Below are 23,345 nucleotides of genomic sequence, written 5' to 3' on the forward strand. Positions count from 1 at the left end.
ACTGTGGGTGGCACACTCAATTTAAATCTGATAAAGTGAGTTTGAAAATGGCCTTTCATTGAAAAAAAATTGTGAAAAAGTTTCAATTCCATTTTTCAACAAATTTCAAAACAAAAGTTCTCAGGAAAAAATTAATATTGTTTAGTATTTTTGATTATTTAATTTTAAAGTTGTGGGGGGGAAGTCCACTTTATATCAAGATTTTCCTATTTCCCCTTCTGCCCTTCTCTGTCATCTCCTGGTCCCAAAAGAAAGAGAGAGAAATGTTGAAAAGTGATAGAAACTATCACCTGAAAAAGAGCTCTATGTAGCTTGAAAGCTTGTCTTTTTGACCAACAGAAGTTAGTCCAAGAAAAGATACTTGGTTGTCTCTCTAATATTCTGGGACTAACATGTCTACACCAACACTGCAAATAGACATTGGCACTTAAGAACATAAGAACTTCCACAATGGGTCAGACCAAAGGTCCATATAGCCCAGTATCCTGTCTTCTAACGGTGTCTAATGCCATGTGCCCCAGAGGGAATGAACAGAATAGGTAGTCAGCAAGTGACCCATTCCCAGCTTCTGACAAACAGGTTAGGGACACCATTCCTGTCCATCCTGGCTAATAGCCATTGATGGACCTATCCTCCATGAATGTATCTAGTTCTTTTTTGAACACTGTTATAGTCTTGGCCTTCACAACATCCTCTTGTAAAGAATTACACGGGTTGACTATGCCAAGGTAGACTTACACTTTTAAAATTAAGACTTTCTCTCCATTTTTAACTTTCTCTCTGTCTTTGAGTGAAAGTAACAGAAAGTGAACATTTGGGGTAAAATAATGGCTCCACTGGTGAAATAGTGGTAAAACGCCCATCTACGGCAATAGGACCAGGATTTCATCCTTTGATTTTTTTTGCCACAGGAAAAAAAAATTAAAAGTGAGAGTAGATCCCCCCCCACACACACACACACACACTTTCTCTTACTGTTTACATTTTTATACTGGGAGAAAAAGTGGCAGGTAGAAGTAAAAAGGAGAGTGGGTTTCCTACCCACCCCACTTTGTCTCCCTTTTTTTACTTTCCTCCCCTCTTATCCACTGGAAAAAGGGGAAATGTTTAAAAAGTAAGAGATTTGGGCTGTAGTGATCCAACTTACAACCAAAAGTGCTGGAATAATTTGTGTAGTGGGGGTGCTGAGAGCCATTGAACCAAACTGTAAATTCTGTATATAATGGGAAACACTTCAAGCCAGGGGATGCAGCACCACCCCTAGTTCCAGCACCTACACTTACAACTTTTTCCAGCTTCTCACTTCCCTGACTCTTGCAGCCTGGATTGCAAACAACATTCAGTTGAAATCTGCTAGAGCAGTGGTGTGTGACCAGCTACAGCATATAAAAGCTGACATTAATGTTTACAGGGCACAAGGTTTTCTGCTGTGAAGGTTATTTCCCTGGCGAAGCATGATTGATGAGAAGGCCATTCTGTCTGGCCTATTGGAAAGGAGACCTATGATGGTGTGGGAATCCTGTTTAATATCACTGAGATCAATATGCAGACACATCACTGAAGGTGAGCCCTGACAAGGGGCTGATAATAAATGCGGTCCAGGAAGGAAGCTTTTCCAGATGAATAAATCTCCACTTATCCTATTGGAAAGGAAAGCATTGGTTGAAGTTATCAGGACATATCTGATGGCACCATGAGTCCTCCTCTGGGAAGAAGATTTTGTGTAGGAAACAGTCTGGGTGTTACATGGTCAGTGGCTTGCTCATGTGCCCTACTTGAGAGGAATCAGGTGATTCCAATATAAAAGGCAGCAGGAAGCTAGAGAGAAGAGTATGATTGAGAGAGGAGCTGAAAATATCAGGGGCAGGAAACTTGGCAATAAGCTGGGAAAGCTTAGGAAACTGCAGCTATCTCTGCAGATGCTGCAGGAAGTGGTAAGAAGGCTCCTGCAGGGCCCTGAGTCAGCTGGGGGAAGGCACTAGCTAAGAACCTGTGCAGGAAGGACAAACTCCAGGCAGGGGATGCTGGGAAGTGGACAGTCAGACCCTCAGGGAGAAGGGGCTGCGCCTAGCTAAAACTGGGATAAAGGCTGTGAGAGTTTGTATTCTATTTTCAAAGACTTTGTGTTATTTTGTACTACTAGGGGAGAGAGACTGAACTAGGGTTGAGGCCTGGAGGGCTGATGTGTACCTATATAAATGGGGTTTGTTTGAATTACCTTAGAACAGTGAGTTCTTAAGGAGGCATAGATGAAAGGGAAGTAGAGGTGGGACAGCCACAGGGAGGCAGTAAGCAGCCACTGTGCTACAGTGGCCAGAGCTGTCAATCAAATGCCCTTAGATATAATGAACACACTTTAACTCCAATGATTAAACAAACTGACATAAAACATGGAATCTCCTTCCGTAAAGGTTTTTAAGGTCAGGATTGACAAAGCCCTGGCTGGGATGATTTAGTTGGGGATTGGTCCTGCTTTGAGCAGGGGGTTGGACTAGATCAGTGCTTCTCAAAGCCAGTCCACCGCTTGTTCAGGGAAAGCCCCTGGCATTCTAGGCTGGTTTGTTTACCTGCCGCGTCTGCAGGTTCGGCCGATCACGGCTCCCACTGGCCGCGGTTCGCCACTCCAGGCCAATGGGGGCTGCGGGAAGCTGTGCGGGCCAAGGCGCGTACTAGTCACCCTTCCTGCAGCCCCCATTGGCCTGGAGCAGCGAACCGTGCCTAGTGGGAGCTGCAATCGGCCGAACCTGCATACGTGGCAGGTAAACAAACCGGCCCAGACCTCCAGGGGCTTTCCCTGAACAAGCGGCGGACCGGCTTTGAGAACCACTGGACTAGATGACCTCTTGAGATACCTTCCAACTCTGACTTTCTATGATTCTATGTGCACCACCTGGGGTGCAGTTTTTATAAGAGATGCTACAAAAAAAGCAGAACTGACCTGGTATATACCAAGGCCAAGACTTTCAAAAATGAATGCCTAAAGTCCTGCTCCTAAATCTGTATTTGGGCATTTAAATTAGTGGTGTCATTTTCAAAAATGTGGAGCATCCAGCAGTTTGTATTGAAGTCAATGAAAGCGACTGAGTACTCAACACTTTTAAAAATCAATTGTTGCAGTTATGACATCAGGAGATACCTTCACTGAAAAACGGCAACAGTGCATTCAAAGCATAGGTGGACACCTGTGGAACAGGATTACACACACAGGTGCTGGAACTAGAGGTGCGGGGGGTGCTGCAGCACCCCCTGGCTTGCAGTGGTTTCCATTATATAGAAAGTTTACAGTTTGGTTCAATGGCTCTCAGCACCCCCAGTATAAAAATTGTTCCAGCGCCCCTGATTGCATGGCAATAATCATTCCTGAAATCCAAAGGACTTTTTAGATGGTGTTGAGAATTCTGAGTAGCGAGGTGGTGGTGGTAGGCAATGAGAGCTGGGAGATATGGAGTGTGCTGTTGGAGATGTGGAACTGTGGATTATTATTTGTATGAAACAGTAGCAGAGCAGAGCCTCGTTGTGCTTTACATACATCATATAGTCTATAGGCAGGCAGGAGAAAGGAAGTAGTATTCCTATTTTCATAAATTCATAGATTTTTAAAGCCAGAAGAGACCACTAAAACAAGGAGTCCGGTGGCACCTTAAAGACTAAATAAATCAAACTGTTAGTCTTTAAGGTGCCACTGGACTCCTTGTTGTGTTTGTGGATACAGACTAACCCGGCTACCCCATTATAAGAGACTGCTGTGATTATCTGGTCTGACTTCTTGCCTAACACGGACCATAGGATTTCCCTGTGTTAATTCCTGCTTCAGGTCCAATATCTGGCCATGAACTAGAGCACCTCATTTTACAGCTAAAGAAGTGTAATACAGAGAGAAAGCAACTGGCCCAAGGGCACACAGGAAGTCTGTAGCAGAGCCAGAAATTGAACCCAAGTTTCCTAAGTCCAATTCCAGTGCCCGAAACACAAGACTATTCTTGAATATTACAATACATGTGGTGAGCCTAGACATTGGGGAAGTTGTTCTGGTGTCTTTTTTCCAAATGTAAGAATAGATTGACGGTGAGTGTCTTTTTTTTAATCTTTTATTTTAGTTACTCCTTTGCTTCCTCTATATTGTAAATATTTTATTTGCGGTTTTACATGCAGTGAAGGAAACAGGCAGGCCAAGACTGACCTACGTTGGCAGAGCGGTGTGCAGGCTGAGGCCTGGCTGCAGTAGCCAGAAATGCTGCATCAGAGGACAGAGGTGTATTGGCAGAGTAGCATTGGGGAAGGTTTCGTAGCCTGGGCCTGTATTGCCCCTCACTCAAGGCCAATCTCACCTGTCCCTCACTTTCAGAAACACCAACATTCTCACACAAACATTTTAAGAGCAAGAATAAAATATTTAAAAAATAAAAATCAGAGTTTAGACAGCTAACTGCTGACCTCCCAGGTTCCGGCTGTTGCAAGAGACCAATGCAATTAGTTGTAGCTAACGGGCAGTCTATGCTGCTGCTTTTTCCTGAGGCAGAATTTAGACAGAAGGAATCTGAGTGACCTTACACCACTGAACTGGAAAATGTGCTGCTGAATCAATCGCCATCACTGGCACAATTGAGAGGAATTCAGTTACAAACAGCGCTGGCACAGCTGAGAGGAATTCAGTTATGAACAGCATTGCATCCTTCTCGTTACTTAGGCAGGATACAGGAAGCCTATAATAAGAACCTAGATGTGGCTCAAGCAGGAAGAAACAAAGATTCTTGCTCTGTGACCAGACCGTCTCACAAGAGGCCTCTTCCTCTGCTCGGTGGAAAGAAAACTCTCATCCACTCCAGCTATCTCTAGTCAACTATCAGATAATAGGCTAAAAATCCTAAACCACCTCCTGTTGTCTCTGTTTATGAGAGGAAATACACATCCTCATACTCCAAATGTCTTACAGGCTTCAAGTTTTGAAAGACGGAAAAACAATTTCCCCCCTTGGGGTAATTGTACCTATAACAGGTGCCACACACCTGTCTGATCTTCACTCCCACAGCAGTTCTTCAGTAGCAGGCTTGCAGAGGTGAGTCAGTATTTAGTGAATTAGCCTTTCACCTCTTGAGACTTAGCTTCAGACTCCGCTTGAGGGCACATGAGGTTTTACTGCTCTCAGCCATTCGTATCACCACAGCACATTTATTCTCTCTGCTAAAGAGAGGACTGGAATAGGAGGTGGTTTTCCAAGTCTTAACTGAGATGCATCAGTAAAGTTTTGTGGTGGGGCCCAGGACTAGACTAGCATGGGTTTTTGCAGATCAGTTTTGAGCTATGTTCACAGTTGTGTTATGTCCCCTTGAATGGAGTAATAATGAAAGTCAAGGTCAGAATTGAAAGGCATTGGCAGAGTTGCATGGGGTACTCCAGGTCAGAATGTAACTCCATTAAAAGGTCCATTTGGAGGACCCAGGAATGGAAGAGCAGGGAATATTTAAGGTTAGGAATGAATTGTTTTCACAGAGCTGGGTGAGGGAAGCTTGCATAACACCTGCCTACACTAAGCTTAGCTCAAGCTGGTGTTATCAGTCCCTCAGTTTTGGGAATGCTGAAAGTATTCACAAACTAAAAATTACTATTTCAAGCCCACTAGCAAATGTCTGTTTCTTTGGCTTGGAGTAATTGACCTATTTTCAGTGTCTTATTGCGGAGGTACAAGAGCTTTAATTATACACTTTACAAGCTAGCTTTAAGGGAAAAGCCCTTTAACTTGAAATCCTTGTTTACATTCCTGGTTCCAAGCTGTAGCACAGCCTGCCCTGCTAGCATGTCTCATTCTTCTGACTCATAAGTTATTATAATAGTGTCTAGTATCAGACTAGTCATTATGTTAGCAGAAATGTCTGAAATAACATCTCATGCACAGCAGTGTTCAAAATTACAAACATATTATTTCCTAGATATAGCAGAAATGTAATCTAATGGGCAGTATCTGAAAACAGGGGAAGATGTTTATTCCCATTTCAAGCTGGGAGAAGTGATTGCCAGCTCAGATCAGGTTGCTGAATAAAATTGGTTAAATATGATACATTAATACAACCGCAAGGGCCTGCACCAGCTCAGTGGTGACCTACAACTAATGAGCATATTGATCAGTAAATTGGGTTGATTGCCACTGGGAAAGCACCACCCAAGAGGCTTAGCCAAAGATTCCACACGAATACTGACACTGAAAAATGTCTGTACTCACATCCGAACATGGCAATTGCTGCCTGTAAAACAGGCCCCTCAGACTAAGGAAGCCTCACTGCTCACTCTGCTGTTATATGTCACTTTGCAGTGTTGAACACTAGGAGCAAGGTATCTGTAGCCTGAGATACTGCAGCAGGGAGTACTCAGCAGCAGCTGATCCGTTCCACTAATCTCGCCCACAAGGGTCCCAACCTCTGCCTAGCTGCCTTCAACCCTCTGAATGTGCCCCAGCCCAGCCTCTCCTTCTCAGCTGCCAGTTCCATTTATATTATTGTAGTTCCTAGGTTCTCCAGTCATGGACCAGGACCCTGTTGTGCTAGGTGCTGTGCAAACAAAAACCAAAGTTATTCCCTGCTCAGAAAGCTTTTTCCTGTCTTCTGGATACAATCTGCAATCAGACCTGCCTTCTAGCTCTTGTCACCTGTTTGCTATAAAATCCTTTACGGAATCAGCTTCCCAGCTACAGTAACTTTCATGGCTTCTCAGGAAAGACTTCCAGCTGGACCTGACTCCCAGCTGCTGGAAGTCACACACGCTCCCCTGACCATGATTTCAGACCCCTCTTACCTCCCAGTTGTTGGTTCATTCCCTCTCCTCCCTACGTATACTCCTACCTAGTCTGCCTTCTAGCTACCAAAGCTTGCCCACTAACCACAGGCATATATGCTCACCTTCTCCAACTCCCAACCTTCAGACCACTCACTCAGTCAACAGGTATTGCTCACTTGGAAATGATGGATGGGGGGAATGTCACAAAATTGCTTGGACTCAGTCCTTTGAAAGCGTAGAAATATAGGTGGCCTGCAGCACTCCCTGGAGATTTTCCAGTGGCCTGAACGTAGCAAATTGGAATTGCTTCCTACTGCTTGTTTCTCATAGGATGTGCAGGAGGGACATATTCATAGAGCTTTGAACTGAAACAACAAAGACACTTGCCAATGTGGAGACCATTTTCAGAGTTACTAATTTGCTGTTATATGTTACTGTTATATGTGCAGAGCAGCTGCAGAACTGATTCCTCATACCAGGCTTTGCCACAGTTAAAAAGGACACCTTCAACTTGAAAAAACATTTGTGCCTGAAACTTGTGTGCCTATTACTATGACAAGTAACAGCTAGATTCCTGGAACTTCAAGAATTGCTAAACCAGAGGGGAAATAATAGTCTCTATTTTTCTGTTTGTTTATTATGTGCAATTGATAACCCTTCTTCTATGGTCAGTTTTACTGGTGTGTTGATGGTCAGTTGCACTTCCTGTGTCACTAGCACAATATCCACTGCTCAAGGGACAGCTCACATGCTGCCATTTCCCAGGCCCTACCAGGGCATGTTTGCCAGTTACAAAGCAGTAGAGCTGCTGCTATTTCCAAATTAATGGCTAGGGGGGTTTCTCCTTTACCCAGAACCTCTGCATGGAGCCAGGGAACAACAGGAACCAGGGTGGATGGGGAGTGCCCCTCTGCACTCCCCAAACCCTACCGGGAGCAGGCTTCAGTACATTGGGTGGCATTGCTCTTGGGCTCACCTCCTTTGCTGAAAAGATGCTTAGAAGCATCAGCAGGGATGTAGGAAAATTCTTCGAACTATTTGGAAATAATCTTTTAAAGTCAGGAAATAGTGTTTAAATAGTGCAAGACCCAACTCGAAATGTTTTAATTTAACTAGAACTCAGCATTACAGCTAGAAGGAGTTTCCCAAGAGAAGCAGACAGACTCAGGATGCTTAAGGATGCAAAATGCATCCCAACCTGTCTCGTAAATGGTTGTACTTTTGCCCTTAGTTGTTCCCAGCCAGGAAAACAATACAAGCCATTTACCAGAAAAGTAAAGAGGCCAGTATAGAATCTGTTTTGCAAAGGTTGATTTGATGTCATACAGTGGGATCCACACTGGGAGGAGGCATGTCTTCGGTTACCTGTTCTTGTAGCACACTCTCCGAGCCTATGACCTGACCAGTCTGTTTCTGCATTCCTTCTTGAGTCCCAAGAGGCTAAGTGTGCTGCTTCTATAGCCCTTCCAACCACAGTTAGCCTGAGGAGTGATGAGCAAGCTAGTGATTTGAACTTGGATGCCCACTTGGCAGTACAACTAGCTGCCACTGGAGAGTGCTTGGTTTCCTTTTCTAGCACAGGAATGAGCCATTTCTTTAACATATGTTTCCTAGTGAGATCCCTGCATACTGTGCTTATGAGAAATCCAAAATATTACAGCTGTGTCAGTTGTTTTAAAAAAAAAAACCTGAACGCTATGTGCAGGGAAGTGTTAATGCACTCCTGGGAATAGATGTACATGTTCTTTCTTGGGAGTGGAAAACAGAACGCATTTGAGACTTGAAAAGGTCATCTCACTTTGAAAGGGGTGTAGATTTGATTTTGTCTATTATGTGGTCTTCTGCATAATGCGTGTTCCATTCACCAGCTATAAGGAACCGATATTTATGGAACACAATGTCTCTCTGTTGAGATGATTTTAAAAATAAAAAATGGCTGATGTTTGGAACAGCTGAGGGGTTTGAAATGTCAGACTAGATCCCAGGGAGATGGACTAACGGTAAGACAATTCAGCTGTAGGTGTGTGATAAACTGGATGGGTATATGGCAAATGTATCAATCACATACTTGTGCACTTTGGTTTATCTTGATTTATCACATGTTAAATATCAGGGGTAGTCATATTAGTCTGTATCCACAAAAACAATGAGGAGTCTGGTGGCATCTTAAAGACTAACAGATTTATTTGGGCATAAGCTTTCATGGGTAAAAAATCCACTTCTTCAGATGCATCTTTATCTTCAGATGCATGATTTATCACATGGTTATTATTTCCATGTATGTGGTGTATATACATTTATCACATGACTCTGTCACCTCAACATGTGTGGGGTGCGTTTGTTAGTGTGAGTATATGTATATAATCAGTTTATTGCCATTTCCACTCTGAAAAACCACATAATACTTCCTAGCTCAGCTCCATTCCACTGTCTTCTGCCTTCACGTGTCAATCTTCTGTCATGCAACCCAATGTGCTAGCTATCCTCGTCTTTCCATCGTAGGAAGCTCTGTTACTATATGCTAGCTTCTCCATCTCTTTATCATTTTTTTGCTCACTTTAGGCCTGATTCTTATTTATGTTAAGACCCCTTTACACCACTCTACTTACACTGTAGTGGTATAAAGTTGCCTTAAAATGAGAGCAAATGACAACCACTTTAAGGCCCTTTAACATTACCACAGTGGTCTAAAGGGTCCTTGTCATAAATGAGAACCAGGTACTCTCTTTCTAATTGATGTCCTCAGACATATTTTTACATAACCTAAGTTGGCCTCTTGGAAATCAGCTCTCGGTACTAATTGGACAGGCATTGGCCTTTTGGCGCTCAGCTAGTAGTTTCCAAGGATTTTACAGTCCTTCGGGGATCTTTTGTGATAAACTCATTGATGTACCATCTATCCTCCTCATATACCTCTTCTGCTTCTCACTTAGCTTCTCAGGTGAACAGCAAATCACGTGTCCCTTTTCCTTAACTCCAGAGGCCATTCAGGTAGGTTCCTCATCTAAGAAACAGGGCCACTTTTTTTTTCCACTGTTCCCTGATCATCTTTTATTGTGAACACTCACTAATTCAAAAACAGTTTATCTTTTGGGAAGAAGGACAAGTGCTCTCTGCAGCAGCCAAAAGTCTACTGAGAAGTGATAAAAGAATTCTCAAAGAGGGTGGAGGGAGGAACAGACGGAAGAATGCATTTAATTCAGATCTTGTCATGAAAAGGAATGTCTCTGGGGAGCATGTGCTTAGTGAGTGAAAGAAGTGTCAATACCCCACGTTAAAAACAATTACCAGCACTGGTGTTTTGTTATATTTTCCTTGCCCTACTATGGAGCTTAAAATCCATCTCAGCACTGAACTTTTTGACAGAGTTAAAGTTGGAGATTATCTACAGGAATCTGCTCTGCTTAACTGAACCAAACCTCCATTCTAAAATATACATTATTTTTATCTCACTGTAGATAAATCATTGGTCGCATGACCATACTGCTGATGTTTGGTCATGTAGTCATAAGACACTTGCTCAAATAACTTTATAATCCAGGAGGTACCTAACCACCAAAATCCCACTGATAATTCTAATTCCCATCTTGTCTCCTCCTGGAGGGGCTCCGCTAATACTGTTACCACTTTTCACCTAAGCAGTTAGTCAAAGTTTGGGCCTCTTTGGGTTATTCCAGTTGGGAGGAGACATTGATGATGGAGTCTGGTATTTATGATGCAATCCTGTTTATTCACAAAGCCCTGTTTCTCCAAACACAGGAGGAACCCTAAAATAGCACATAGCTGCCTTGATCACAGCAGCAGTCTCTTTCAGCCAGCTTGTTCAGGCTTTCTTTCTGGTTCTCTCTGTGGTCTTTCAGCTTGAGCTGTGTCCCTCTCTCTCACGCAAACCCACATACCCTTACCCAAAGACAATACCCTGTGGAGCCCTCTGCCCAAAAAGTCCAAATTACTGTGCAGGCTCAGATGCCCCTTTTTTTTTAGGTGGCACTGCTTAGCTGTTTTGCCCAGCTATTTTAAATGAGGAGTGGAGGTCACGTTTGCAGTGTTGTAGCCATGTTAGTCTCAGGGTATTAGAGAGACGAGGTGGGTGAAGTGAGAGGCACAAACTTTCAAGCTACACAGAGCTCTTCAGGTTTGGGAAAGGTACTAAAAGTGTCACAGCTAACTACAAGGTGGAACAGATTGTTTAGCATCAGTAGTTAGCACATATTCTAATGGACCATTCAAGGTGAAGTGGCACTCCTGTAGAGACAGGACTAAAAAGGGGGTTAATGGGTTACAGATTATTTTAATAAGCCATAAATCCAGTATCTTTAGTAAGGCTGTGATTTTTAGTGTCTAGCAGTTATGAATTCAAGTTCCCAGGCTTATCTTTCAAAAGTGTCGTGCAGGTTTCCTTTGAGGATGAGGACTGATAGGTCAGATACAGAGTGAAAAGTGTTCACTCACAGGTGCTATGACAGGGGTTCTCAAACTGGGAGTTGGGATCCCTCAAGGGGTCATGAGATTATTATATGGGGGGTCACGAGCTGTCAGCCTCCACCCCAAACCCCGCTTTGCCTCCAGCCTTTATAATGTTGTTAAATGTATTAAAAAGTGTTTTTTAATGTCTAAGGGGGGGCGCACTCAGAGTCTTGCTGTGTGAAAGGGCTCACCAGTACAAAAGTTTGAGAACCACTGTGCTATGATGTTTTTAGCCTTTTCCTGTGTGAGCTCATTCGAGAGTGTAGTGATTGTCTGATTTCACCCACATACTTGTTACTGAGGCATGTAGTGCGCTGAATGAGGTACACCACATGTTGTGATAGGCATGGGTAGGGTCCATGAATCGTGAAAGGGGCATTATGAGGGGTGTTGATCATTGTAGCAGTTGAGGCCAGAATAGATTAGATAAGGTTTAACCCAATCCACAACAATACAGTATCACTTTACAGGATAGAAACCCCAAAAGAGCTTCCCATTTCATAGCTATTTTTTTCCTGCCAGCCATCCGAGATGACAAGAGGGGCTCTCCTATACACAAGCATTTACCCCCATGCACCCAGTAATTTACTTTGTGCGCGCTCCTTGTATAACCTACGCACCTTCTGGGTGTGCTGTTCAGTCCCATTTAGTAGCACCGAGACCACTTAGAGAGAGATTAATGAGTCTACTCTACAGCCTTAGCTAAGGGCCACATGGCTTTTAGCTCATGCAGTAGAGGCTCATACATTTAGTTCCAGAAGTCCCGGGGTTTATCGGTGTTACATTTGCATATAAGAATATACTCACTGATTGTTCCCAGGACTTTGTCAATCTTGGGAAATGCATGCAGCAGAATAAAAGCTGTATCTCATTTAAATTAATTGGTAAAATGAATAAGTATGGCATTTCCACAAACAGAGATGATGAAAGAAGGAAGCTAGGCAGTGTTCATGTTTTAAACTGAGGACTCGTCACAGAAAAAAGATGACTTGTTTGTTATTCTGACAGTTGCCCACAAACTCATTCGTGAATGAATGGGCAGGAGAGGCACAGTAGGAAATGAGGTTCTTTTTGGAGATGAAGTAATTCATTCAATGCTAACTCAGTTTAAGGAGGCAGCTTGGAAACTGAAGACTGCAATTTGTTTTTGTTGTGCCTGATGGAAAAACAAATCTTAAGTTCCAGCTGGAGAATTCACAGAACTTCTTTGCTTGTCAGAGTAGTTTTGTGATCTTGCTGAGTCCCACCTGGAACACATTAGCAGCAATAATAATGATAACACTTAGCTCTTATTACGATGTTTTTCATCCACAGATCTCAAAGAGCTTGACAAAAGTGAGTAGAGAATTACTATCCCTGTGTTAGAGAAGGAGAAACAGAAGCATAGAGAGGTTATACCAAGACGACACAGCGAGCCCATGGCAGAACAAAGATGAAATCCAGGTCCATCTGGTGTCAAATCCATTGCCCTGTCTGTTGGACCACACTGCTTCGGCTCAGGTTCCCCTTGTGTCTCATTACCTTTAGCAGTGATCAGCAGTGACAGGGAAGGGGAAACGTGGTGAAAAATAAGAGTTGGAAAATAAGTCAAAATAGCCCTCTATCATGCTAGTGGACAGAATATTACCAATAATCATATTGCAACTTCACAGGACCTTTCTCCTAGAGGGATCCCTGTCATCATCTCAATGAAAGATTAGGCTCTGCTTCTTCCTAGAATACATCCCCTACTCTCATGGCTTAATGGCCACAAGCAGGGATCATTTAGAAAGTGACGGGCAAAAGGCTGGTTAAGAAGAGTTAATTCTGCTGTGCATCACCATAGTTCAACAGCATCGAATCATACAATCAGAGAAGATTAGGGTTGGAAGAGACCTTAGGAGGTCATCTAGTCCAACGCCCTGCTCAAAGCAGGACCAACTCTAACTAAATCATCCCAGCCAGGACTTTGTCAAGCCAGGCCTTAAAAACCCCTAAGGATGAAGATTCCACCACCTCCCTCGGTAACTCATTCCAGTACTTCACCATCGTCCTAGTGAAATAGTTTTTCCTACTATCCAACCTAGACATTCCCCAGTACAATTTGAGACCATTGCTCCTTGTTCTGTCATCTGCCACCACTGAGAACAGCCTAGCTCCATCTATTTGGAACCCTCCTTCAGGTAGTTGAAGGCTGCTATCAATCCCCAGTCACTCTTCTCTTCTGCAGATTAAATAAACCCAGTTCCCTCAGCCTCTCCTCATAAGTCGTGTGCCCCAGCCCCCTAATCATTGTTGTTGCCCTCTGCTGGACTCTCTCCAATTTGTCCCCATCGTTTCTGTAGTGAGGGGCCCAAAACTGGACTCAGTACTCCAGATGTGGCCTCACCAGTGCCAAATAGAGGGAAATAATCACTTCCCTTGATCTGCTGGCAGTGCTCCTACTAAGGCAGCCCAATATGCCGTTAGCCTTCTTGGCAACAAGGGCACACTGTTGACTCATATCCAGCTTCTCATACACTGTAATCCCCAGATCCTTTTCTGCAGAACTGCCACTTAGCCAGTTAGTCCCCAGCCTGTAGCAGTGCATGGGATTCTTCCGTCCTAAGTGTAGGACTCTGCACTTGTCCTTGTTGAACCCCATCAGATTTCTTTTGGCCCAATCCTCCAATTTGTCTATGTCCCTCTGGACCCTATCCCTACCCTCCAGCATATCTACCTCTCCCCCCAGCTTAGCATCTTCCGTTAACTTGCTGAGGATGCAATCCATCCCATCATCCAGATCTTTAATGAAGATGATGAGCAAAACCAGCCCCAGGACCGACCTCTGAGTCGCTCTGCTTAATATTGGCTGCCAACTGGACATCGAGCCATTGATCACTACCCATTGAGCCTGACAATCTAGCCAGCTTTTTGTCCACCTTATAGTCCATCCATCCAATCAATACTGCTTTAACATGCTGACAAGAATACTGTGGGAGACCGTATCAGAAATTTTGCTAAAGTCAAGGTATGTCATGTCCACCGCTTTTCCCATATCCACAGAGCCAATTATCTTATCATAGAAGGCAATCAGTTTGGTCAGGCATGAATTGCCCTTGGTGAATCCATATTGACTGTTCTTGATCACCTTTCTCTCCTCCAAGTGCTTCAAAATGAATTGCTTGAGGACCTGCTCCATGATTTTTCTGGGGACTGAGGTGAGCCTGACCAGTCTGTAGTTCCCCACATTCTCCTTCTTCCCTTTTTTAAAGATGGACACTATATTTGCCTTTTTCTAATCGTCCAGGACCTCCCCTGATCACCACAAGTTTTCAAAGATAATGGCCAGTGGCTCCGCAATAACATCAACCAACTCACTCAGCACCCTCGGATGCATTGCATCGGGCCCCATGGACTTATGCATGTCCAGCTTTTCTAACTAGTCCTTAAGCTGTTCTTTCACCACTGAGGGCTACTCACCTCCTCTCCATACTGTGCCGCCCAGTGCAGCAGTCTGGGAGCTGACCTTGTCTGTGAAGACCAAGGTAAAAAAGGCATTGAGTACTTCAGCTTTTTCCACATCATCTGTCAGTAGGTTGCCTCCTCCATTCAGTAGGGGTTCACACTTTTCCTGACCTCCTCCTTGTTGCTAACATACATGTAGAAACTGTTCTTGTTACCCTTCACATCCCTTGCTAGCTGCAACTCCAATTGTACTTTGGCTTTCCTGCATGCTTGAGCAATATTTTTATACTACTCCCTAGCATATAACAACACTAACAATTAATTAATACATACTGGGCCTTTTTGTAGTGCCTTTTAACTGAGAATTTCAGAATACTTATGAATGTTAATTAAGCTTCAAAATGTGCTTATCAGCTAAGTGTTATTTTGCAGATGGATAAACTTGAGTTCAGTGGAGTTACTTCTACTACACTCTAGGACTGATTTTTACAGGGAAGCTAAGTGGCGTGGCCAAAGTAACATAGTAAATTAGTAGCAGAGCGGAAAATAGAACCCAGAAAGCTGCATTCCTGGTATGCAGAGGAAACCACTAGACACACTCCCCCATGACTCTGAAAGAGTCATTTGATTTGCCTTTTTTTGTTTTGAAAGTCATAACCCTGGCCTAATTTGTGGACATGTAGCTAATCAGGGGATTTATCAACAAAAGTGCATTGTGAATATGATGAACAAGGATAAATCTGAAGGTGCTGGGAGTTCCATCATAACTGGTCAGGCACAGCACTCTTGCCTCCATGAGAATAAGTGTGGTGTCTGTCACTGGAACACTCATACTGCTTTTTCAGGTGGTGCATGGCAGAACCTGGTTTGGGGGCAGGTGGTGCTCTTTTTGTGCTCTCTGCCCTGAGGGCCCCTTAAGCAGCTCTGATTGCTGGTAGGGCATTACAGTGCAGGACGATGGGGGCAGGTTGCGTGCTATTTGTACCGGCTGCCCCCTTTAACAAGCTGCTGCTGGTGAGCTGCACTGTGGGGACGTTTGGCCTCATTCACACTTGGTTGTTTGCCCTTCTGTTGAAATGAGGGTTGGACAATGTCATTCAAGGCATGCAGCAATGAGAGATCATTCTTTGTTTTTGTCAATAACCTAGTCCCAGATTTGGACCTTAGCGTCCAAAATATGGGAGTTAGCATGAAAACCTCCAAGCTTAGTTACCAGCTTGGACCTGGTAAGCTGCCACCACCCAAAATATTAGAGTGTTTTGGGGCACTCTGGTCCCCCCAAAAACCTTCCCTGGGGGGGAGACCCAAATCCCTTGAGTCTCACAACAAAGGGAAATAAACCTTTTCCCTTCCCCCCTCCAGGTGCTCCTGGAGAGATACACAGAAGCAACCTCCGTGAATCTAAGCAGAGGGAGTCCACCCTCTCTAATTCCAGTCCTGGAAACAAAAGCACTTCCCTCTTCACCCAGAGGGAATGCAAAGTCAGGCTAGTAAATCTAACACACACAGATCTCCTCCTGACTTCTTCCTCCCACCAATTCCCTGGTGAGTACAGACTCAATTCCCTGGAGTTCCCCCACTAAAGAAAAACTCCAACAGGTCTTAAAAAGAAAGCTTTATATAAAAAAGAAAGAAAAATACATAAAAATGGTCTCTCTGTATTAAGGTGACAAATGCAGGGTCAATTGCTTAAAAGAAATATGAATAAACAGCCTTATTCAAAAAAGAATACAATTCAAAGCACTCCAGCAACTATAGACATGTAAATACAAAAGAACATATAAATCCCTATCTGATCTTTGGTACTTACAACTGGGAAACAGAAGATTAGAAAGCAGGAAACAGAAATCACTTCTCATCCGAGAGAGCTTACAGGCAGAAGACCAAGAACAAAGGACTCACACACAAACTTCCCTCCACCCAGAGTTGAAAAAATCCTGTTTCCTGATTGGTCCTCTGGTCAGGTGCTTCAGATACTTATTTCCAGGTGAAAGAGACGTTAACCCTTAGCTATCTGTTTATGACAGTTTTAGACTTGGGTGCCAGGATGAGCAGACACCTGCAGTGTGAAGTGTGTAGTGTATGGACCCTTCATCAGTCTCCTCTGAGGCAGTTAGGGTGGGTTTGGGGAGCTCGTACAGGGTGATGTTCCCTGCATGCTGCAGAGCCCAGCTCCGTGGGGATTCCTTGCATGAATGCATGCAATAGTTTTTTAGATGCAGGTGGGGAGCCAGTGATGGAGGAATCCACCCATCATGAAGCACCACAGAGGAGAGGAGCACAGGGCACAAGAACTACAGAGGATAATCCACTCCCACTTTTGATTAATAGAGCCATAGATTATAAAGCCAGCAGGAACTATTGTGATCATCTGGTCTGACCTCCTGTATAATACAGGCCATAGGACTTCCTGGAATTAATTTGTGTTTGAACTAGACCATATCTTTTAGAAAAACATGCCATCTTGATTTTTAAAATGTCCAGTGATGGATTCTCCATTGCATTCCCTGGTAAATTATTCCAATGGTTAATTACCTTCACTATTAAAAATGTGCACCTTATTTCAAGTCTAAAGTCTGGGTGGCATTAACAAGTTTTGTATCTCTGTGAATACGGTTAGATAAGAATGCCCCGCCCCCCATCTTTGTTGTAGTTTGTTTCATACTCTGTCCCAGTCTGTGTGTGCCTCTGCCTCCTTCATTTCGGCGTTGAAAAGTAAATCCCTCCCGCTGCAGCAAGGCTGGTGCTCTGTTCATCTTTGGTGACTAGTGCTTCTGAGTAATGGGGAGTCAGTCGACTATTTAATAGGCACTGGCTCAGCGTTGGACTACTGTGCATTTGAACCCTGCTGTAGACTTGCTCTCTTCAATAATGTAGATATATGAATGATACAGTAATTAGCTCTTCTGCAGCACCTTCCATTCTGAGGAGCTAAAAATGCTTTACAAACATGAACATATGAAGCTTTGCACCACGCCTGTGGGGAACATGAGTACAGTAACTCCTCGCTTAACGTTGTAGTTATGTTCCTGAAAAATGCAACTTTAAGTGAAACAATGTTAAATGAATCCAATTGTCTCATAAGATTTAATGTAAATGTGGGGCATTATATTCCAAGGAAATTTGTTTGGGGCAGACAAAAGGCATTATACTGTATACTGTACAGTACTGTACTGTAGTTGGGAAGTGCCCCTGGCTTACCCCACATAGGCACAGCCTGCTACAGGCAAGGACACTAGGAAGCACCTTTGCAGCAGCAGTGGCACCTTCCCCGGAGAACAGGCTTGGATTTTGCCGGGAATGCTCCAGGCCCACCTCTTCCTGTCCCCGCTCCACTCCAGGCCCACCTCTTCCCACCTCCACTCCACCTCCTCTCCGGATCATTCCACATCCCTCCCCCCGAAAGTCCAAAGCCTGTTTGGCGGGGCTTAGGACTTTCTGGGAGGGAGGGGGAGGAGTGGAGACGCAGTGCTTCCTCACTCCTGCCCCTCCCTCCCAGAAAGTCCTAAACGCAAAATGCTGGGAGGGAGAGGGAGGAGAAGGGAAGTCCTACGTCTCCACTCTTCCCTCTCCCTCCCAGAAAATCATAAGCACCGCTAAACAGCTGTTTGGTGGCATTTAGGACTTTCTGGGAGGGAGGGGCAAAGCGGGGAAGCACCGTGTCTCTGCTCCTCCCCCTCATTCCCAGAAAGTACTAAGCACTGCAGCTGTTTAGTGGCGCTTAGGATTTTCTGGAAGGGAGGGGGAGGAGCGGAGACACGGCGCTTCCAAGCTTCTGCCCCTCCCTCCCAGAAACTCCTAAGCTCTGCCAAACAGCTGTTTGGCGGTGGAGGAAGCGCTGAGAGGAAGGGGGAGGAGGCGCAGAAGCGGAACTTGTGCAATGCTCCCTTCTAAAGTCGCTGCTCTTCCACAGAATCTTACAAGCAGGCAGCCAAACGACGTTATAAGGGAGCATTGCACAACTTTAAAGGAGCATGTTCCCTAACTGAGCAGGAACGTAACACTGAAACAATGTTAAGTGGGACAACGTTAAATGAGGAGTTACTGTATGATTCTCCCCTTTATCTTGATGGGGGAGATGAGGCACAGAAAGGTTAAAGTGATTTGCCTAGGGAGGCTGTAGCAGACCTGGGAATATGAGCCCAGTTCTCCTGTCTGCCCTGCACATTAACCTCTAGGCTGTGGTTCCTCTGGCATACACGTAGGGATTTATAGCATTTATTGCTGTGAAAATCTTCCACCTATGTTGCTTTTTACAACTAAAAATTACATTAATGTAGCCACGCCCGAGTGCATGACAATGTGCTATGCCAGGAGTGGCCACGCTTATTGACCTTACAAGCTGCATACAATAATCTTCAGAAGTTTCAGAGCTGCAAGAAACGCACAACCTGCCCCATGGGATGGTGCCTGCAAGGGTGTGAGCCTTCTGCCCTGATGCCCCAGCACTGAGCTAAAGCTCTTAGACTCCCTCCCTGCAGGGCAGAAGCCCCTCGTCCCACTACCCTGCCACAGGGCAGAAGCCCCGAGCTCCCCCTTCCCAGTCCTGAAGGCGGAGAATGGTGGGGAGGTGCGTGGGGGGCTCCGGGAGCCGCACTTTAACTGTAAAAGAGTGCAAGGCACAGTTTGACCAGTCTCTACTATGCTGATCCTTGGCTGTGATTTGAGCCTTTGTGGCCATTGCAGTGCAGTCCTCAGCGCACTCTAATTAGCTTGTCTCTCACCAACAGAAGTTGGTCCAATAAAGGATATTACCTCGCCCACCTGGTCTACTCGAATTTAGGACAGGCAGACCCGCCTGCAGAGAGCAGAAGCAAGATTAGTGGAGGATCTGGCCACTCATGTGTAATAAACAGTGGATCTATGTTTTATAATGCCATACAAACGCACACACCAGAACGTCGGTGGGCAGATGCTCAGTGTAACTTCAGGTGGAAAGCAGGAGACATAGTGTGGGGAAAAGACTCATCAGTCTTACTTCAGTCTGGGCATGACTCTGTTGTTCAGCTCCTCTGGGTCTGCTTGGTAGATTTTATTAATCTCTGGAAATCGGCATAAAACAGAGAATTGCATTCACAGCAGTCCACGAAGAGCTTTCAAGTAGCAGCATTGCCAGCGCAGCGGAGGAAATCAAACAAATGTGTATTCAAACATGGACTAGTCCAAATCCTGGCCCCATTGCCCACAATGCAGCCATATAACTTGGAGACAAGTTGTGATTGCCTTATTTATGCAACAAGTCCCATTGACTTCAATTGGACTACTCCCAGGAGCCAGGCAAATCACAGTTTGGAGAACAGATAGCTAGATTAGTCACTCTTTGGGAAGTTTGCCATTCACGTCAGTGGGACAAGGATTTGGCGCACAACTTTAACTCAATGGCTTGATGCTTGCAGGATTCAGCTTGTAACTAAGAGCAGAAAGAAAGGGAGGATTGTCCTCTGACAGTGTATGTTGTAATATTTCATACTTCCATTTGCCTTTATTTTCCATTTTGTATTTTTAATTCATGATGAAGTTTTCAGACAGAAGTGGATGTCATATGTGTAAGCTGAGTTCCTTGTTTTTTTCTTTTGCCTGTCACTGGCTGCATGCTCTCTATTGATGTCTTGTTCCTGGTACTTGACACTGACCATCTTGTCTGTGAAAGGAAGCACTCCTGCTGGCTTGCCTGATAAGAAGAAAGGGAAGTTTGCTTGGTTTAGTCACTCCACAGAAACCCATGGTAATGTTCCACTGCGCTCTGTGTCCATAACGTGTGTGTATATGTATATATATTGTACGTAAGTATATTTATGCATGTATGTGGCTCATTCCTTCTATTGCTTGTGCAGTGTCCTGTATATGTGTTTGAGGTAATAACTCCTATTGCAAAGCAACCTTTTTCAAATATCTTCAAAACTGTTTTCCATTTGCAATCAAGCTCAAATGTGTCTTGAAGGTGCTTCACTTCATATCAGAAGATTATGTGCCAAATAACTCTGTTTTGTTTTCCTAGAGGTGGGGGTCAGACTGTATGATCAAATGTTAACCTTGTGACTCAGTTTCTTTTTCAGTTTGCTTGGCGGTTTCTTGTGCATCAAAATATTAATCTAGCTGGTTTCTTGGGTTGTTTCTCCAAGCAAATAAGACAATAAGAGCACATATGTTATTGTTGCCCCTTTTTGACCTAAGCAGCTAATCAAAGTTCAAGCCCCTAGGAATGTTCTAGTTGGAAGTAGAAATGGATAGAGTCTGGTATTTTCTTTGTTGCAATCTTGTTTATTTACAAGAAATGTATAAAATCTTCCTTCTACAAACCCAGGAGAAAGAAAGAACAAAAGGAGCAGTTTCTTAGCTTACAGCCCCAAGCCTCTCTAGCCAGGAGACCCAAAGTCACTCTCCTCTACCTTTTTTCCAGCGTCACCCTGTGCTTACAGACTACTGCTAGGCGTTCTAGCATTTTGCATCTGCCTCTCTGTTCTTGTCTTTTTCAGGCCACGGCTACACTTACAGTTCTGCAGCACTGGTAGTTACAGCTGTGTTCGTACAGCTGTGTAGGGCCAGCGCTGCAGTGTGGCCACACTGACAGCTACCAGCGCTGCAGTGTGGCCACATTTGCAGCACTTGCAGCGCTGTTGGGAATGGTGCATTGTGGGCAGCTATCCCAGCATTCAAGTGGCTGCAACGTGCTTTTCAAAAGAGTGGGGTGGGGTGGAGTGTGACAGAGAGCGTGGGGGAGACAGAGAGAGTGGATTTTTGGAGCTGACACTGTTCTCAGCTCCCTGCCTTGCAAGTTCTAAGGACTGGAAGATACACAGTGCCTACCTTCAATCATTTTAAAAGTTTTGACCTTTCCCCCACCTGTCTCTTATTCACTAAATGCTAATTATGCACTCCTAAATAGCCGTCAGACCACATAAACAGTTGCTCAACATTACCCCTCCCCCCTCTCTCCTCAAGCAAACAGCTTTGAACATTCCAAAGCAATTCTCCTGCCTTCGCTGGCTCGCTCGCTGGAGCAAAGAGCAACTGTGTTTGTTTTTTAGCAAGTAGCTACGGGGATGTTGTGGACAGGAATTCTGGCATACCTTCTTATACCTCGGAGGCCAATAAAAGCGCTGGTGGTGTCCACACTTGCTGACCAGCGCTGCATCACCAGCGCTGGAATCGCTACACCTGAGGCACGACCGGGTGTACAGCCAGCGCTGCAACCAGGGAGTTGCAGCGCTGGCTGTGCTTTGCAAGTGTGGCCACATCCTGAGTTGCAGCGCTGTAACCCCCTCACCAGTGCTGCAGCTCTCCAGTGTAGCCAAGCCCTCAGTCTGTTGTCTCCTCTCCCCTCCCACACTCACCCCTATCCAAAGCAATACTCACCCAAAAGCTCCTGGGCAGATTTCACGCACTCTTCTTGTTCTAAGTGAGGGCTTATGCTTACAGTAATGTTAATTGAATGGTGCATTCACACCTCTCAGTCTCAATGGGGTTTTAACTCAACCCATAACAAGATTTCACCCAGATCATAAGATTATGTAAAGGAGTGGACACACTTGGAGCAATGCATTTGGTCATGTTGGAGGGAGTGCCACAGTGTCAAATGTTTCATTCAGTGCTCAAAAACACAATCTAAGAAATTTAGCTCTCCATAAGAGAGAAAGTAGAAATGCTAGAGATTGTTAGGTTGAAGAAGAGGGAAGACTGTGCACTGAAGCAAGAATACAGGATATGTTTGGAAGGGCCATCAGATCTCTCTCCAGCTGCTAGAAGAGGACCTGGTCTCATGGCCCACTGGACATCTCCCCAGTTGCAAATGCAGAGCATATCCTGAAGGACCATCAGTTTAGCTCTTGCTCTGGTGGCCCATCAGATGTCTATCTTATTGCTAACAATAGCTGTGTTCTTAGTAATACACAACATGTTCTGACAGCCCATTAGATATCTTTCCAGCCGCTAATACAGGGCATACTCTAAAGTCCCACTGACATCTGTTCAGCTGCTAACGTAGGTCATGTTCTGACACCCTATCAGACATCTGTCCAACTCCTATCATGCCATTCAGCTTGAAGAGTCATTTCTTTGTCTTTAATTCATTTTGTGTATTTGGAAAGTAGGGAGGGAGGAAAGGCACATGGGGAGAAGTGCTATCCTTTGTGCCACACGACCTCAGTCAGATATATGCTAAGGAGGTATTTTAATTCTCCAAACAAGGGACACAAGCAGTTACTCAGTTGGAGTTGTCTTGTTCCATGAACTCTTGGTGGAATTAAAGGTTTAGGGGATTAATAATGCTCTAGGAAGTCAGTCCCCTGTTCAAAAACAGATCAGGTAGATGTGGATTACAATATAATGGCTGCTCAGTGACATGTATATAATAAGTTAGTGGACTCAGCCACATTCTTAATTGACAGGTGTTCAAACAAAAACTCCACCACAGTCAGGATTCATTAGCTTCCTTGTTGGAAACTCTAGAAAGTCGGACCAAAGATTGAATGGGCCATAGAAACTGAGCTACTCTCTCATTCCTAGAGATCCCATTCCTCCAGGTGTAAGGTTGAGGCACAATAGTGGGATGTTCTAGGGAGGATCACGTCACTGCTGCTTGTGCTGTAGCTGCTTTTCAGATAACAGAGGACTTCAGTCACAAGAGCTGTGACTCTGGTACTTTTCATCAGCACTCAGTTCACCAGAACATATGTTATTAATTT

At 44.5% G+C, this 23,345-nt stretch overlaps 1 protein-coding gene across 13 annotated transcripts in view; it reads left to right on the plus strand.

Annotated features, from left to right (window-relative positions):
- Positions 1-23,345, plus strand: part of CACNA1C (calcium voltage-gated channel subunit alpha1 C) — an 882,295-nt gene that overhangs the window by 567,134 nt on the left and 291,816 nt on the right. For 10 of the 13 annotated variants that reach the window (XR_007768991.1, XM_050920762.1, XM_050920711.1 and 7 more), the window contains one exon: positions 20,312-20,386. The exons of the other annotated variants lie outside the window; for them this stretch is intronic. Coding sequence is in view for 9 of the 10 variants with exons in the window: in XM_050920762.1 (XP_050776719.1) it covers positions 20,312-20,386 (75 nt within the window). In the remaining variant the exon portion in view is untranslated. The remainder of the gene's footprint in view (positions 1-20,311; positions 20,387-23,345) is intronic. 13 annotated transcript variants of the gene reach the window in all.

The sequence above is a fragment of the Gopherus flavomarginatus genome, chromosome 1 (assembly GCF_025201925.1).
Source record: "Gopherus flavomarginatus isolate rGopFla2 chromosome 1, rGopFla2.mat.asm, whole genome shotgun sequence".
In the NCBI taxonomy this organism is placed as follows: Eukaryota; Metazoa; Chordata; order Testudines; family Testudinidae; genus Gopherus; species Gopherus flavomarginatus.